The sequence below is a fragment of the Anabrus simplex genome, chromosome 7 (assembly GCF_040414725.1).
Source record: "Anabrus simplex isolate iqAnaSimp1 chromosome 7, ASM4041472v1, whole genome shotgun sequence".
NCBI lineage: Eukaryota > Metazoa > Arthropoda > Insecta > Orthoptera > Tettigoniidae > Anabrus > Anabrus simplex.
Window position 1 is genome coordinate 80,429,668 of NC_090271.1, and position 18,273 is coordinate 80,447,940.

Here is an 18,273-nt window from a genome sequence, read left to right on the forward strand (position 1 = left end):
GTGCCTATCAAAGGAGGTCGATCATCTCACAAATCGAACCCGTAAAATTTTTAAATGTCCATGAACACTACCGCCAGAAATGTAGCAAGCATGTAGTCACTTTCAAAACTCTTGAAATTACAGTTTAGGTAAGTCAGAAAATTTATAAAATTTTTCTTGGCGGCAAAGGGAGAGATCCGAAGAGAGGGGGTAACTGCTATAAATATGAAGGGACGCCATGACGAAGCTTCCTTCTCCGGCATTTGTGATACAAAGCAGATGAAAAATTGTTGAGCTGCTCTGCTAAATCAAACCAACGAAAGTAGACTGAGTTCAACTGCAGATTTTAGCCATTGCGGCTAAGTCTTGACTCCATGGGGAGATAGTTTTCTTGAGAGACATAAGTGTATCAGATAGGACGGTCAAAGTACTGAAATATTCTAATGTGATTAAGTAATTCGTGTGCGGGAATAATTATAATCCATCGTGTGCGCTCCGCAAACAAGTGAAGGGTATTTCTTTTTTTTTATGCTTTATTCCAGGAAACCTGAAGAAACATAATGAGATGTACAGCCATGAATGTAAAGATGGCTAAATAAAATGCCAGGGTCACAGGTGAGCCCTATGACGAACAATGGTGTGACTACATAAGGTAATGTGACTTTCCATCTTACTACCTCTTATATCTCATCTCGTGATTTCTAAAAGTGTATTTTGCATGGGGACATACGACGCAGTGGTCACCCCTACTAAGTTTTGTAAATGTGGGAGTACGACTAAAAGAGTCATTTGTTTTATTTCCCACTTGGATAAATTTTTGAAGTCTTGCGAGGGCCGTATAATGTTGTAAAAAGTTATTGAATAGGGTTCTGAAGTGATATCACGTCCAATGTAGATCGTCATCCGTGTGAGTGTACTGCCTGTATTTTGTGATGTCGAAGTAAGATGTTCATTCGATGTAAAATTCTTCTGTCTGCAATTTGACGTTAATAATAATGATCCATGGTTACTCATTTTCAATCGAGAGGAAGCGCGCTGTCGGGTGAGAGCCAAGGGAGATGAATTTGGTCACGGAGAGAAACGTTTTTATTTAATGCCCATTTTAAACTGTCTGACTGACAAATAAAAGATCTAGTAGAATGTTTCAGTCACTTCTCGTAAAAATCAAGTTATTAAATACGATATCATTTATGCGAAGTTACTCATGATTAATGCATTGTGCGATATTATACGTCGGTATTTCTAGTGAGGATTTTATTCCAGTTCTTTGTCGATGATAATTGTGGAGCTGGGAAACAGAGGTTAGTTTTGTGAATCAGGTTGGACCTGTCATTGAAGCCGGGATACGGAAGCCCGAGGAGTGTTTTATATGAGTTGAGATGAGATGTGCGAATCAGGTTAGAGTCCTGTCATTGAAACCGGGATATGATAGCCCGAGGAATATTTTATAATGTTGGGAATGGAAAGAAATTCATAGAAATCCATAGCGGTATAATTGGCGACGCGTATAATTAGTGTGGGCATCTTGAAGCATATCTGTGCATTTTGTTGGGTAGAATATCGTATTTGTTGAATCATGTCGGCAGAGTTTAAAGGGAGCATTTTGAGAAGTCAGTCATCTGTGAATAAACCAGGTGGTTCCTGTAACTGCCAAGCGAGCATGGGGTGAGAGACCTAAGCGGACAGCGGGGATAATAACGGGAATAGGAGTGGAGTCGAGATTGTACTTTAATTCTCGGCCAGGAAAACGTTAAAATGCTGGATTTAGTTGAAAATTCATAGCCGGTAATGATCTAAGTATTGTGAAGTACTGTAATTGGGGACGTAATGAACATTCGAAACCATGAACTTTGAGTATAAGGAACAGAGTAACCCAATTTCAAGGTTGTCCAAAATATAGAGCGATGGTCGTGATGATCGATTTGTCTGCGAGGGGTGTGCAAAATTCATAATGGTAATGACGAGATATGACATCGTAATTATATGGCGAGTTGTTTGGTTTGTACGTGGATTATTAGGATATCCAAGTGTTAATAACGGTTAGGATTAGATTAGATTTTTAAAGTGTGATATCACGATACGAGATATATAGCTGGACATGAATGATGTAACAAATTCTTTTCCAGCCAGATAAACATCGCAATATTGAATTCACATCACAGCTGCCTAGAAAGTTGTGAAGAAACCAGAGTCCGCGGAGATAAAATTTACTGTTCTTTAACATTTCGATAAATCATTTAAATTTATTAAATTATTAAATTCAGTGAAACCGCATTTTGAAATAACTTTAATCAAGCGAATAACTTGGAGGTGCATTCTGGAAATTTTAATTTGTTGTCTGGGGAATATTAAAAAATAAAGTAAAGATAAAGGGGACATATCCGAAGGAAATGGATTTTTCTGCCACAAAGTTTGTGAGCATTGTTGTTGTTGTAATTATTGAACTTTGATTGATTGAGCAGTGAATGTGCTGGGGATAGTAAAGTGGAACTTTGGTCATCAACCGATGTAACTTAATTGTGTTTAGCCTTCAGCCTAGAAACTTGGATGGTCAGGGGGTCATCAACCTCAGTGACTTAGATTAGGGCCATATGCCATTGTAGCATCATTTCCTTGCGGTCATCATCCACAATGACTTTAAAGTAACTTAGAAGATTAGATGTCGGTCCATGACATAGACGCAGGTCACATCGATTCAATTAAGGGTCCATGCCGTAGAACCACTGTGTGGCACACACCGATTGGACGGCCTTAATTATAACCAGAGTCCAGAGTTCGTGTTACGAGGGCTGGACCATAACGAATCACTATGATGGTACATGTGGTCTCACATGGAAGCCGAATTTAAGGATTTCCAGACTTTCCTTTCTTAAATTATTAATAATTGAGACAATGGTTTCTAGTAAGAATGCCCATCAGGCAATTACGTTAAAGTCTCACACCAGTGTTCTGACATTTATGTAAAAATGATTGTGGTGTCCAGTGGACACGATTGACTATGACATCGTTGACATAGTAAATTACTTCATTTCCCTGAATAAATAGGAATCTCATAAATAGACCTTTCATTCCAGTAGATAGATTAGAATTAATGAACCCTACCTTTACCTCAGCAAGTGACGAAGAACCCGAAACGACCCAAGAGACAGATCTCATGAGCTTTGCTGATAGGTAAGGAAGGTAGGTATCCCTCAATATGGACCTAAAGGGTTCATTAAGTTTCGGCGTAATTGATTACCGCGAGTTTGTCTGATGCAGTATTACTCCAATACTGTGGACTGACAAACAATTTTGAGATCACAGAGTATCCCATACCCGAAACACTCGTAAAACTAGTGCAGTGGCATTTCCTGACGGCTAATAACAGCACGTTGCCTTGTGTTTGGAATGCCCGCTTTCGCAATAGGAAGCCTGCTACTTGAGTAGTTGACATCTTTATTTCGAAATGCATCCGGAGCTGAGTGATGGCTGTTCGAAGTTGTGGGTGCGTCAAATACGTGAACATTTCTTTTTCTCCACTTTGGACCCCAAAATATTGGGATGCATAAATTATGCAAGGGTGTTAATTACGCGAGAAAATACTGTAGTTTACTTTATTATACGGTAAAATGAACGGAAATTTATAGGCATCGCTGAACACTTGGAAATAACGTTTGTCATATTTTTTGGCCATAACGAAAAAAGAAAATGCCAGAAACTGTCACCGACACAACATTCAACTCATTAAAATTATGCACTTAAATACGCGAAACTACCACATACAAAACAACTCAATATGTCCCATACATTATTAACATACGACTTTGACAGAGGGGGGGAAATAGAAAAGAAAAGAAAAAAAAACAAAAAAAAAAACACGTGGCCTACAACTCCAATGAAACTACCGTATGCACAGAAACGATGTTAACAGCGCACGAACAACAAAATAACAAACTCATTCTTTCATCCCGATTAACTGAGTCGTTACCGCGCGCGAGCCTCTTGCTTGAAGGACGATTGCCGCCCCGAATCTCCATCTGTATCAAGCGCACACGCTGCTATGGTGAGCGGGAAACAAGATTCAAGAAGACGGCGGACGAAACACTCACGAAATACAGTATCATATAAATACGCTTGAAAATGAAGATTCGTAAATTACACAAGCACATAAGAATTTATCCTTTATCCTAGGAGAAGAGTATTGGCAGTACTAGAGGTTATATTAGTAAAAAATTGGAAGAAGTAAAAATAAATCGGAAAATCGGAAGAAGAGTTAAAAACCGGAAAGTTTCCGGGTAAATCGGAAGAGTTGGCAGGTATGAAATATGTACTTCAAGAAAATAACTCGCGTCTTCTTTCAAAAGTAGGTTCTGTTGAAAAATACAGCTTCAAGGAAATGAACTGCAGCAAGGACTGATCATTAAGTAAGGTATGTCCTTTTGTAAAAAGTTGTGTGTAATATATGTATAATTTTGTTATCGATTGAAATTATCAGGCATTTTTCTTAAATGTCCTGCTTTTTGCTAAGCAATGTCCTGCATTTGGAAATTTTCAGTTGGTAACCCTATTCAGGCAGGGCAAGAAATGGCCACAACCCGAATCCTTGAAAGCAGAAATAGATGACTTTGATCATCGGGTGATAAAAGATATAATTGAAAACTGGCACAGGAGCTACTCTCTCCCCATCTAAGTGCTCACCCGGCCATCTCGCTGCGTGCCCATAGTAGTTAAGTTGAACTAATTTGAACTAATCTCATTTTGTTAGGATTTAAATGCAGATTTCACTGATCTTCTTGAATTCCTGCAATATAATGCACATATTTCTGAAATGAGACTTAAATTCCCTCACTTGTATGAAAATCGAAAAGATGAAGTTTATGGTCTTTTTGGAATGAGAGGAACAGTCTTAGATGCTGTTCTCAATTTCTTTAAACATTTTAAACTAGACAAAGAAGAACTGATAGGCATCAGTGAAATCATCGTTATAGATTATATTAAAATTATCAATCACCATGTATACAGTACTTTAGAAAAAACTATCTGTTACAGTTAACAGTTTATTTCTGAATAAAGTTGTTTCTCCCTCTTACATGATATTTGGTTTTTATACCAGACAGGACAAATAATAGCATATGTCATGTTCGGTTTAATTTTTGTCTGTTTTTCTGTTGCAGCATCACAGGAGATAAGGGCTGGTGGATTTTCATGAACATTGGTATTTAAATTTAGGATATGGGCGAGTAGGATCTTAGCTGTAATTCATTCAAAGAAATTCGGCAGGAAGGTGGCTTCATAATGTATTTTTTTTAAAGCAACTTCAAAGGGCCACAGAGAACCAGGAAGTCAGTACATCATATCATGACAAGCCAATGACAGCTCCATGTCCACCTATGTGTCTCAGAATCTCCAGAGCAACTTGAGGGGTCGACAAAAATGTAATGAGGCATATGCTAAGCGACTGTCCATCAACAATGGGTACAGTAGCTAGTACCAAATACATTTACTATATTATCTTTTTACTCACCTATTAAGCTGGGAACTTAATTTTGCTGCTTTAGTAACAGGGGCAGAAGGACGTATTTTTGAAACGTTGCAGAGTGCTGACAATTTGGTACCCTTGGTTTCTAAGCTTTCTTGCTTCGCTTTTAGTGTTGTTGGCTTCCCAGGTATACTTCTTGTAGTACTGAAACAAGGACCACACTTCATCAATATATTTGAAGTCGGTACATCATATCATGACAAGCCATTGACAGTTCCATGTCCACCTATGTGTCTCAGAATCTCCAGAGCAACTTGAGGGGTCGAAAAAATGTAATCAGGCATATGCTAAGCGACTTTCCCATCAACAATGGGTACAGCAGCTAGTACCAAATACATTTTCTGTATTTTTTTAATCACATGTAAAGTTTTCAAGTCTGAAAGAAACTGAGAGAACATTTAATAACAAATTATACCAGAAGAAGACAACATTTAATAAAAAACAGAAAGACATGTTTTATAATCAGATTCCATCAAATCAATAATTATATTAATTTATTATTAATATTATGAACCAGTGCAAAAACATTCATTCTGTGTGTGCTTTCTTAATGTAGAAATATTTGAATTTATCTTAATAATGTACGATACAGGAGAATGGACTAGAAAAAGCTGCAGTGGAAGATCGGATCTCAAAATGGAGAGAGCATATGGCTTGACAAAAAACATCTACAATAAGAAGTGCTTTTCTTGGAATTCCAAAGGAGGAGGAGGAGGCTTATTGGATTTTTCAATGAAATTCTGAAAATTGGAAAATTACCGAAGTTTTTCAAACAGGCTAAGATAATTGCCATCCTGAAACCGGGAAAAGACGGAACTGATGCTTCTCATTATCGATCAATATCACTACTCAGCATGACCTATAAGCTACTAGAAAGGCTTATTCTAAATTGCATACAAGAGGCCATTGATAAAATCATCCCGTTCGAACAAGGTGGCCTTAGGTAACATCGAAGTTGCTGCGACCAGGTCTTAACATTGACAACTGTAGTAGAAGCTGGCTCAACGAGGTCTCAAATCAGCTGCAGTTTTTGTGGATCTTACAGCAGCTTACGACACTGTATGGAGGGAGGGCTTGATGTCCAAATTTATTGAAATCATCCCATGTCAAAAGTTGACACTTTTAATGAACAACATGCTTTCTGACAAGTGCTTTAAGACGTTCCTGAATGGGCAAGCTAGCAGGTGGAGGATTCTAAACAATAGCCTACCTCAGGGATCAGTTCTGGCCCCCATTTTGTTTAACCTGTATATCCATGACATGCCTCATACAGATTCCATGAAAATCCAGTATGCAGACGACCCAGCATTAATTATCCAGTGAGCTCGCACCTGGGAGATAGTGGGTTCGAACCCCACCATCGGCAACCCTGAAAAATGGTTTTCCTTGGTTTCCCATTTTCACACCAGACAAATGCTGGGACTGTACCTTAAATTAAGGCCACGGCCGCTTCCTTCCCATTCCAAGGCCTTTCTTTTCCCATCGTCGCCATAAGACCTATCTGAGTCGGTGCGACGTAAAGCAACTAGCAAAAAAAAAAAATTAATTACCCAGAGTAAAGATTTCATGAACTGTGAGAATGTTCTAACTAGTGATCTGGCGAAACTGAGCGATTACTTCCACAAATGGAGACTTCAACCCAACCCAAACAAGACTGAGGTTACGGCATTCCATCTAAATAATAAAGAACCCCAAAGGAAGCTACATGTGACTTTTGACGGAATCGAAGTACCCCATAACTACAATCCAATATATCTTGGAATCACTCGGGATCAGTCCTTGGCATTCAAACAACAGTGCATCAAGTTATCGTAGAATAATGGCTCAAGAGTGAATCTACTCTGCAAGATTGCCGGAAGCAGCTGGCGTCCAGACACTAATACTCTACGTTCTACTGCACTCGCTCTTGTATATTCTGCTGGTGAATATTGTGCCCCTGTATGGGAAAACAGCGCTCATACCACTATGATTGATGTGCAACTCAATGAGACCATGAAGGTTATCACTGGTACTGTTAGATCTACTCCCACACAGTGGCTACCAGTCCTAGCTAATATCGCTCTTCAAGATCTAAGGAGGAAGGCAGCAAAGGTAAGCTTGCTCAAGAAGATCACCTCTGATAAGAACTCTCCGTTGTATTATGCCCTGCAAGATCCACCAACAACACGTTTGAAATCATGCAAGCCACCCTGGGTTGATTTAGAAGGTATCAATTCTTTCGACATGACCTACAAGTGGCAACAACGTTGGAATGAACATCCACCCAACAATGCTCACCTGGTTGCAGATCCTACAAAGAAGGTAGAGGGATTCCAACTACCACGCCAAACCTGGTCAAAGCTAAACCGCATTGGAACGGGTCAAGGGAGGTATGGTCACACCTTAAAGAGATAGGGTTTTCGTACATCTGCTGCCTGTGACTGTGGAGTGAAGGACCAAACTATACAACACATTGTTCAGGAGTGCCCACTTCATGCATTTGACGGTGGTCTGAAGACTCTACACCAAGTAACACCATGTGCTCTGGAATGGTTGTCAAATTTGGATATTTCCATTTGATTATTTGTAAACTTTTGTGTACTTGTACAACCATACGATATATATACATATATAGAGTATGATAGTTTATCTTTTTTACACTGATTGTGATGTCTAAAAATTTTATCTCATTTGCTTCTGATTCGACTGTGGATTTGAACGAACTGTTTAAAGAGTTTAACATGTCAAGTAAGCGTTGCACATTTGTAATGTAACTATCATGATAAAGGCATATCATATCAATAACATATTTGCTTCAGGGCAAGATCCCATTAGAGCGTTGGTTGGTTAAGAGTTTATTCTCAATGCTATTTAGGAAAATGTTTGCTATTATTCCTGATAATGGTGAACCTATGGCTAATCCCTCATTATGAGAATATATTTTGTTGTTGAACGTAAACATGTTCTGGTTTAAGGTTGTTTTACAAGGTTGGTCATTTCTTTTGTTTCTTGTGATGAACTGTTTTCTTTATGATGCTGGTGATGTCAAAATATATCATTCTTGTGATTTATGTTTATTCTCAGCAACATATACTCTAACATACTTGGCTTTAACTTGTCTTTCCATCTAATGGAGTTGACTGCAATTCATTCTGTCATCTTTGGACATAGCCCTTTTAGTATGTACTAGGCTGTGTGTGATGCATACAACCTACATATGGTATTATCTTGTTTAAAAAATAAAGAAAGGCATTTAGCCCCTTTGGAATAATAGGTCTTCAATTAGCCATTACCTGCCAATTATCCTCTTGGTAGGAGAGGCTGATCGCTGGCGAACACTAGCTCTCTGTGTTGTACCACGTTGTAATGGTGGCGAACTAACACTTGCTCTGGTATTGTTTCCTCCACCTGTTTTTAAAACAAAAGGATTTGTATATAAATACATAACTACCAAGCTTCTTCCATTACAACATAATTTACATAGCACAATGTACTGAAAAGAAAATACAATTTCTCAACCTCATAATAATACTGTGTTTAAAAGTGCTTCATCAGATATTGGTCTTACAAGATGCTGGAGTATCAGAAGTTTAACATGCCAGTAAATCCAATGACATGGGCCTCTTGCCTCTAAACCAAATAAAACAAACCCACGATGCAACTGCCCATTAGGGGCTTGTCCTGCCAAGATGACTGCTGTCTGGGCAGATGGTTTACAGATACTAGAGTGCCACATGGTCAGCATAACAATATCCACAGCCATACAACTTGGATTTAAACACTCTTTTAATTGCAAAATAATATGATCCTACAACCTTAAGCACAGGAGGCAATTGCCTAATCAACTGTGTTCCTTCACTGATCTCTCTCAATATCAAAGGATAATAAGGTCTTGAACAAAATTATTCACATCTTCATATTGTTCATTTTATATATAGTAGATCCTAATTTCAGTTACAGTAGAACCTTGATTATCCGTTTTAATGGACAGCACATAGCAAACTGTTAACCAAAAATTGATAATCAATATTACCATTTTTAATGGACTTTTAAACTACCTAAATATAATCAAAATATACATTAATCCCACAGTGATGCTAAATTTGCGACTAGTTCAACTTTCTTTAACCATTCAGTTATATTCACTTTATTTTTTATTGTTAAAACTACACATTTTCCCTCAGGTGCAGATTTTGAACTCAACATTTCTCGGCTGGGTGGTACTTTCACCCCTCGCAGGAGTAAAAGCATATAAAAATAAGGTGAAATGATACCTCGAGTAGCATACAGGAGAGATCCTTCCAGTATGTTTGCAAGGGACCAATCAACCTGTCCCTAGGAATATTGTTAGTTATACAGTACAGAAGAAGAGAGGCTGTGTAAATGTGAGATCTGTCACCATTTCCTGTGTTGCTATTGGCCAGCTTGGGTCAGCTGTCACAAAGACAAGTTCACAAGACTAATACCAATGAGGTAGAACTAAGAAAACTGTGCATTTTCAAAATGCCATGGCATATGTCTGTAACCTTACATTTTGTCAAATTTTAGCAGAACTGCAGGGGATGCTAGAGGCCTGTTGGTCACGAACCCCACACCCAGTGTTCTTGTCATTAGCTGGACTTAACCCAACACCATGGTCTTGTCGCTACCCAGACCTAACCTAGCCAGACCAATGGTCTTGTCACTAGTCTGGTCTTATAAAGACTTGCCACTAGCTAGACCTAAGTTCCTAAGTTGGCAGCCTTGTGTAGCATGCTGTGATGTTATCAAAGCTGCACCATGTTGAATATTTAAGATATATTTCACGAAGGGTCAACAGAAGCGAAAGATAAATGTTCACTTTTGCTTTCCTTGCTTTGCACTGAGTGTCAAACACTACAGTATGATGTACCGTATGCTTCTATTAATACCGGAGACTGACAGTGATGAGGCTCGGCTGGTTTCTGATTGCAGTGCACTGTGAAATATTTACAATACAGTACAGTGAAAGAGTTCAACCCTGGCAGAGAACTAGACGAAAGTTATGCACCTGGAGATGTTACATGTTAGTTGTAGGTATGATTCAGGAAGTAGAAAAGACCAGTATAGTCACACCCCTGCTACATGCACCATACATGGGGAGTACGTACCCCCATGGGTGGGGGTGGTAGAATAACACCCATGGTATCACCTGCCAGATTTAAGAGGTGACTAAAAGGGGCTCCAGAGGTTCTCAACTTGGAAGTGTGGCTTGGTAACCACGGGCCCCTGAGCTGAGTCCTGGCATTGCTTCCAGTTATTTGTGCCAGGCTTCTCACTTTCATATATCCTATCCAACCTCGCTTGGTCAACTCTGGTTCTTTTCTGACCCCAATGGTATTAGGTTTCCAAGGCGTAGAGAGTCTTCCATTTTTATGCCGTTCGTGGCCCTTATCTTTCTTTGGCCGACACCTTCATTTTTTGAAGTGTCAGATCCCTTCCATTTTTCTCTCCAATTAGAGTTATACAGATGATAGTTGTCCAGTTGTACTTCCTCTCAAAACAATAATCATCACCACCACCACCACCACCACCACCACCACCACGGGGAGTAGGCACATTACATTATTCATCAATAATGGAATGGACAATAAAGTATGTGTGTGATTGTTGACTTTCAATAGCTTCCCTTTCTTTCATGATGGAACACAAATTGTATCAGCAATTGGAAATTAAATGATTTTATATAACAGAAAATGAGTAAAAAAATAAAATAAAATAAAATAAAAAAAATAAAAAAAAGAAATCATATCTTCAGTACAGATTGCCCGTCTATAAGTATATACATAGTTTTGTTACGATCATGGACTCATGTACTGGAAAGTCAATGTACAATGAATCAATAACAGTAAATTTTTACCTTTTTGTTACTTATATTTGCATCAATCAATCAATCAATCAATCAATCAATCAATCAATCAATCAATCAATCAATCAATCAATCAATCAATCAATCAATCAATCAATCAATCAATCAATCAATCAATCAATCAATCAATCAATCAATCAATCAATCAATCAATCAATCAATCAATCAATCAATCAATCAATCAATCAATCAATCAATCAATCAATCAATCAATCAATCATATACAGTACATGTTTCATTCCATTTGGAACATCTTCAGCTGTATTCCAAACCTTAAGTGAAATTACAAAGTATTTCTCTACTTAAGAACATCTTAATAAGTACCGGTACCTTGTATTACTTAAAATCTATGTGAATTTAAAAATTGAAATCAATAACAATCAATGTGGATGGTTGAATAGGGTGGTGAAATGGGAGGGAAATGGATTTACTTATTTTAGCCTATTTTAAAACTATATCCATTCATTGGAACAGATGTTATAAAATATTTTTGTTTCCAGCACTTTTCACTATGATATATGATATTCTACTTGTCTACTAATAAAATGTTTTTGAAAAATAATATTCTTTTGTCACTGTTCTATATTTTACAAGGATGTTCTCTTCATTTGCTACTTCCAAGGCGAATGTTGTTTAATTTTATAGAAGTGTCTTTTGAATTCAATTAATTCAGGATCCCTGAAGCTGATTGCTGTCTTGCTATTATTAAAAGAGCTTCCCCGAAATCTTGTTGTTGACAAAATCTACTGTGTTCTTGGAGGAGCGACGGCTGATGCAGCCTTCCGTCTGCTTCCAGTTATTTGTGCCAGGCTTCTCACTTTCATATATCCTATCCAACCTCCCTTGGTCAACTCTTGTGCTTTCTCTAGATCTACGAAACATAAATACAACTGCCTATTCCTCTCGTAGCATTTTTCAATTACCTGATACACACTGAAAATCTGATCCTGACAGCCTCTCTGTGGTCTGAGACCACACTGGTTTTCATCCAACTTCCTCTCAACGATTGATCACACCCTCCCTTCCAAGATGCCAGTAAATACTTTGCCGGGTATACTAATCAATGAGATACCTCGATAGTTGTTGCAATCCTTCCTGTTCCCTTGCTTATAGATAGGTGCAATTACTGCTTTTGTCCAATCTGAAGGTACCTTACCAACACTCCATGCTAATCTTACTACTCTATGAAGCCATTTCATCCCTGCCTTCCCACTATACTTCACCATTTCAGGTCTAATTTCCTCTATTTCTGCTGCTTTATGACAATGGAGTTTATTTACCATCCTTTCCAGTTCCTCAAGCGTAATTTCACCAACATCATTTTCTTCCTCCCCATGAGCTTAGCTGTTCACAAAACCACCAGGAAGATTTCCTTTTACGTTGAGAAGATGTTCAAAATATTCCCTCCACCTCTCCAGTGATTCCTTGGGATCTATTATGAGTTCACCTGAATTACTCAAAACACTCTTCATTTCCTTTTCCCTCCCTTCCTAAGATTATTTATTACTGTCCAGAAAGGTTTCCCTGCTGCTTGACATAGCCTTTCCAGGTTATTACCAAAATCTTCCCACAACTTCTTTTTGGATTCAACAACTATTTGTTTTGCTCTGTTTCTTTCATTTACATACAAATCCCTGTCTGCCTCAGCCCTTGTTTGGAGCCATTTCTGAAAAGCCTTCTTTTTACATTTACATGCTGCTCTCACTTCATCATTCCGCCAAGATGTTCACCTTTTCCCATCTTTACACACAGTTGTCCCTAGGCATTCCCTTGCTGTTTCTACTACAGCATCCCTGTATGCCACCCATTCTCTTTCTATATCCTGAACCTGCTTACTGTCTACTGTTCGAAACTTCCCAGTAATCATATCCATGTACTTCTGTCTAATTTCCTCGTCCTGGAGATTTTCTACCCTTATTCATTTGCAGACAGATTTCACTTTCTCTAGCTTAGGCCTAGAGATACTTAGTTCACTACAGATCAGATAGTGGTCTGTATCATCGAAAAATCCCCGGAAAACTTGTACATTCCTAACAGATTTCCTGAATTTGAAGTCAGTTAAGATATAGTCTATTATGGGTCTGGTACCCCTAGCCTCCCATGTGTAGCGGTGAATAGCCTTATGCTTGAAGAATGTATTCCTAACTGCTAAACCCATACTAGCACAGAAGTCCAACAAACGCTTCCCATTCCCATTAGCTTCCATATCTTCGCCACATTTACCAATCACCCTTTCGTATCCTCCAGTTCTATTTCCAACTCTTGCATTGAAATCGCCCATTAGAACTATTCTATCCTTGCTGTTGACCCTGACCATGATGTCACTCAATGCTTCATAAAACTTGCCAACTTCATCCTCATCTGCACCCTCACATGGTGAATACACTGAGACAATTCTCATCCTAATTCCTCCAACTGTGAAATCTTTTTTTTTTTTTTTTTTTTTTTTGCTTTACGTCGCACCGACACAGATAGGTCTTACGGCGATGATGGAACATGAAAGGTGTGGGAATGGGAAGGAAGCGTCCGTGGCCTTAATTAAGGTACAGCCTCAGCATTTGCCTGGTGTTAAAATGGGAAACCATGGAAAACCATCTTCAGGGCTGCCGACAGTGGGGTTCAACCCACTATCTCCCGGATGCGAGCTCACAGCTGAGCGCCCCCAACTGCACAACCAACTCACCCTGTTACTGACAAATCTACCCACATCATTCACTCATTTACGTGCCTAACAGACACTATGTTGCGTGCAATGGCATTCCTGATAAACAGCCCTACCCCATACTCGGCTGTTCCCTTTCTAACACCCGTCAAGTATCTCATGCTTGAAAAATTTTAACATGGAGAGAGAAGTTGAAGCCCAGTTGCGAGATCAGTTTGGCTTCAGAAAAAATGTAGGAACATGCAAAGCAATATTGACTTTACATCTGATTTTGGAGGAACAAATTTAAAAAAAGACAAACCCATGTACAAGGCGTTTGTAGATCTAGCAAAGGAAATCAATTATATTGATTGGACCAAGCTATTTGAGATTCTGAAGATAATAATCGGGATCACATATCGAGACAGAAGGATTATCTACAATATGTACCTAAAAAAAAAGTCTACAGTGATAATAATCAAGGGCTATGAAAAAGAAAGAGAGAGAGAGAGAGAAATAAAGAAAGAAAGAAAAAAGAATGAAAGGAGTGAAGCAGGGTTGCAGTTTGCTCCCTCACCTTTTCAACGTTTAGATAGAACAGACAGTAAAGGAACATAAAAGGCAAATTTGAAAACGGATTCACAATTCAAGGAGCGGAAATCAAAACTCTGAGACTTGCCAATGATAGTTATTTTATCTGAATTGGTGGAATATCTGGAAAAATTGCTGAATGATATGGGCACAGTCTTGGAGAAGGACTACAAGATGACAATAAATAAATCCAGAACAAAACTAATGGAATGTAGTCAAATGATGTCAAGTGATACAGGAAACAATAATTTGGAAAAGTCATCAAGAAGATGAATTTTGTTACTTAAGTAGTAGAATAATGAACAATGGTAGAAGTAACGAGGACATAAAATGCAGACTCAAACAAGCAAGAGAAGCCTTTCTTAAAAAAGGAAATGTGCTCACTTCAAATTGATATACAAATTAGAAGGAAGTTCTTGAAAATGTTTGTCTGGAGCATGGCATTGTATGGAAGAAAAACTAGCTCAGGAAGGAAGAGAATAGAAGATTTTGAAATGTGGTAACAGAAGAATGCTGAAGGTGAGATGGGTAGATCGAGTCACAAAGTAAGAGTTACTGGTACTGAATCAAATTGGTGAGAAGAGAACGATATGGCAAAATTTCACCAGATTAAGAGATAGAATGATAGGACACATCTTAAGACACCCAAAACTTGCTCAATCAGTTTTTGAGGAAAGTGCAGGCAGTAACAACAGTAGGGGTAGACCAAGGCAAGAATATGACAAACAGGTTACTGTAGAATAGATGTTGTAGTTATGTAAAAATGAAAAGGTTAGCACAGGATAGGGTTGAATGGAGAGCTGCACCAAGCCAGTCAATGGACAGATGACTCAAAACACAAAGACAAGCAAATTCTATTATCAGTTTTTAGAATTTCTGAGAGTTCCAACTCTGAACTTAAGAATTTTAAAGCTGAGGAGAGACTGTATGAAATATTCCCATAGAAATTAATGTTATGTTTGTGCAGCAAACAGCAACACTAGATATGATAGCCATTTGCATTTATATGTACGAAACAAGACAAACTTCTAGAAAACATGTTTTCAAAAGTAACCATGACTGCCTTATACAGTTGAACCTCTCTTCTGCGGGACACCATCAGTTCCGTCGAAAAATATCCATTACGTTGTAAAAATAAATCCAACATTTTTAATGGCAAAGAACATCCACGTTAAATATAAGCATATATCTTTATTTTGATTATTCTAAATCGTGTGTAACTAAAAGTTTGTCTGGGAGTTACTAGAAGTAATTGTACAGCCTTTATAAACATATCAACTTTGGGAAGTATTCATTAGCTGTGTGTGTGTGTAAATATAGCACAGTTTTTCTTTATTGCGATACTCTTGAAAAGTATTTAAAGTTAAGAACTTCATATTTAGGTTCCGTATTGAAGCAGAATTCACATCACTTTTCTTTGATGTGGACTCTTGAAAAGGGAATAAATACTGTTAAATGGTTCCAATGTTGTATCCCCGTACTCGCGATCCAGTGTAACACACAAATTCTTCAGCTGCTCAAGATTCTCAATTTTCAGATTATCTGCAATTTCTCGTGGTTTTTCTTGTAACATTGGCCCACTCGCTCACAGTTTCTTTGCTCGAACACACTTTAACCACTTATGTACTGCAATGTTCACAACTGCAAAAATGACTCCCGCTTTCTTTTTCACTCCTCGATTCCTAATTTTCTCCCACTCACTTAAAATTTAATTTTAATTGTGTTCGACTTTTCCCGCATTTGAATTTTTCAGTGCGCTTTCTCAATGAAAGTTCTTGTCCCTTGTTACTCATGTTTACTGGGCACATGGTACTTCTTTCCCAGAAATAGCGCATAAGTCTGTTCCTTTTCAAGTTTTACTGAACTACCTGACCTCAACCTTATCAGCAACAATCTGAGTTATGAACAGAATGATGCAAGTTCGGTTGGAAAATCCTTTGGTATCTTGTGAGTAAACAGAGTCACCGACAGCATTCCCAGACAACGAGAATTCTCAGAAGGTAGAACGTACGACAGCCATAATGGAAGGTCTGGAAAGAGCCCTGTACAGAAGAATTAACCTGGTTACTACAACATTCCTATGTACATTTCTTTCTCTCTTTTCCTTGGACTCAAAATAGTACAAAAATTCAAAAGAATTTCCCGTATGTCTACAGAATTGTTTTAAAAGAAAGGATGACATAGCCAGGTGTACAAACTGTCCTGGAACATGTACATAAGATAAGCGGACGAGACTAGTGTAGATATCTGCAGTCCAGAATTCGAGGTATCCGTTTAACATGTGTCTTATGTAACATAAAATTGGTTCCGTAGAAAAATGTCCATATAGAGAGATGTCCACAGAATAAAGGTGTCCGTTAGGACAGGTTCGACAATACTAACAGAACTTAGCCTAAATGTAGAGTATTCTGGGCCATAATAACAATCATCATTGAATGGCGTACCTTACTATGTGCAGGCAATCTGATTCTTCTAGGCTGCTTGTATGTCCATTTTGATATACAGGTAAACCCCGTTATACGCGGATTCGTTATCCGCGATTTCGCATATACGCAAGTTTCGTTTTTGAGTCTTGTGCTGCCATCTGTTAACAGTACATTGAAGCTGTAATGCCCTAAGGCGGGTACAGATATGGGTGTCGAACGCTGTAACGTACACTACGTCGCGCACCAAGGAAAAACGGGGCAAGCGCATTTCTACGCACATCTTCTGTCATGTTTGTCGAGACGTGAATTGTCAGGTCCGGTCAGTAGAGCTGTCATGTTGTACTTGACAGGTTTCGTATTTAAAACGCCGGGTAAAAAAAGAGAAAGTGTGCCTTCAAAGGAAAGAAGCGTGTAGCAAAGCTGTATTTGTTAGAAACACAGAAGTTTTGGATCGCTATGAGAAAGGTGAGCGTATCATTGACATTCAGTGTGCTTTGGGACTGTGAATCCACTGTGAGAACTATTCGTGAATCAATGCGGAATCAATTCGAAAAACTGCTCAATCTTCCACTAATTTAAGTGCGCTAAAGTGACCAATTCTCGTTCGGAAGCGGTGGAAAGAATGGATTGGATTGAACATCACAACCAACAACACATGTCTAATGTCAAGAACTTGTATTCAGAGTTTAGTTTATTGTTGTGTGTTTCAGTATCCAGTTTTTAAGTGTATAAACATTGTATTAAAATGCATTTCAGAAACATGATAATGGTTATTTCTTGTAAAAATACTAAGAATCTCTGCTATTTTAAATTTAATATGTGAGCAAACGAAAACCTAACCCTATATTTTACATATAAAATGACACTCGATTTACACGAATTCGGTATGCGCTGCAAATCCGCGGAACGTAACTATCGCGTATAACGAGGTCTACCCGTATGTTAATCTAGCAGACAGCGAAAAACAAATTTCTGTTGGGCAATCTATAGCTGAGTTTAATTAATTTTGTCATATAAACATCAAACATGTCACCAGGGACCTTTTACATTCTGGCATCTTAAAACACAGTGTCTCAAATAGACTTTTTTCTGACCTTCAAAAATCTGACTACCTTGGCCAGGTTTGAACTTTCAATCTTAGGATAAGGAGATGCAAATTCACATAGAACACACTCTAGCTCCTTGGCCTTCGGTTCAGAGGACTCCAGGTACAAGTCCACATAGGGTTGGTGTCAGAAGGGCATCTATCCCT

The 18,273-nt window shown here is 38.4% G+C and overlaps 1 protein-coding gene across 1 annotated transcript in view; it reads right to left on the bottom strand.

The window, feature by feature from the left end:
* Positions 1-18,273, bottom strand: part of LOC136877706 (uncharacterized) — a 156,142-nt gene that overhangs the window by 112,175 nt on the left and 25,694 nt on the right. The window contains exons 4-5 of the mRNA XM_068228709.1: positions 8,770-8,884; positions 5,483-5,641 (exon numbers count right to left, since the gene is read on the bottom strand). Coding sequence (XP_068084810.1) covers positions 5,483-5,641; positions 8,770-8,884 — 274 coding nt within the window. The remainder of the gene's footprint in view (positions 1-5,482; positions 5,642-8,769; positions 8,885-18,273) is intronic.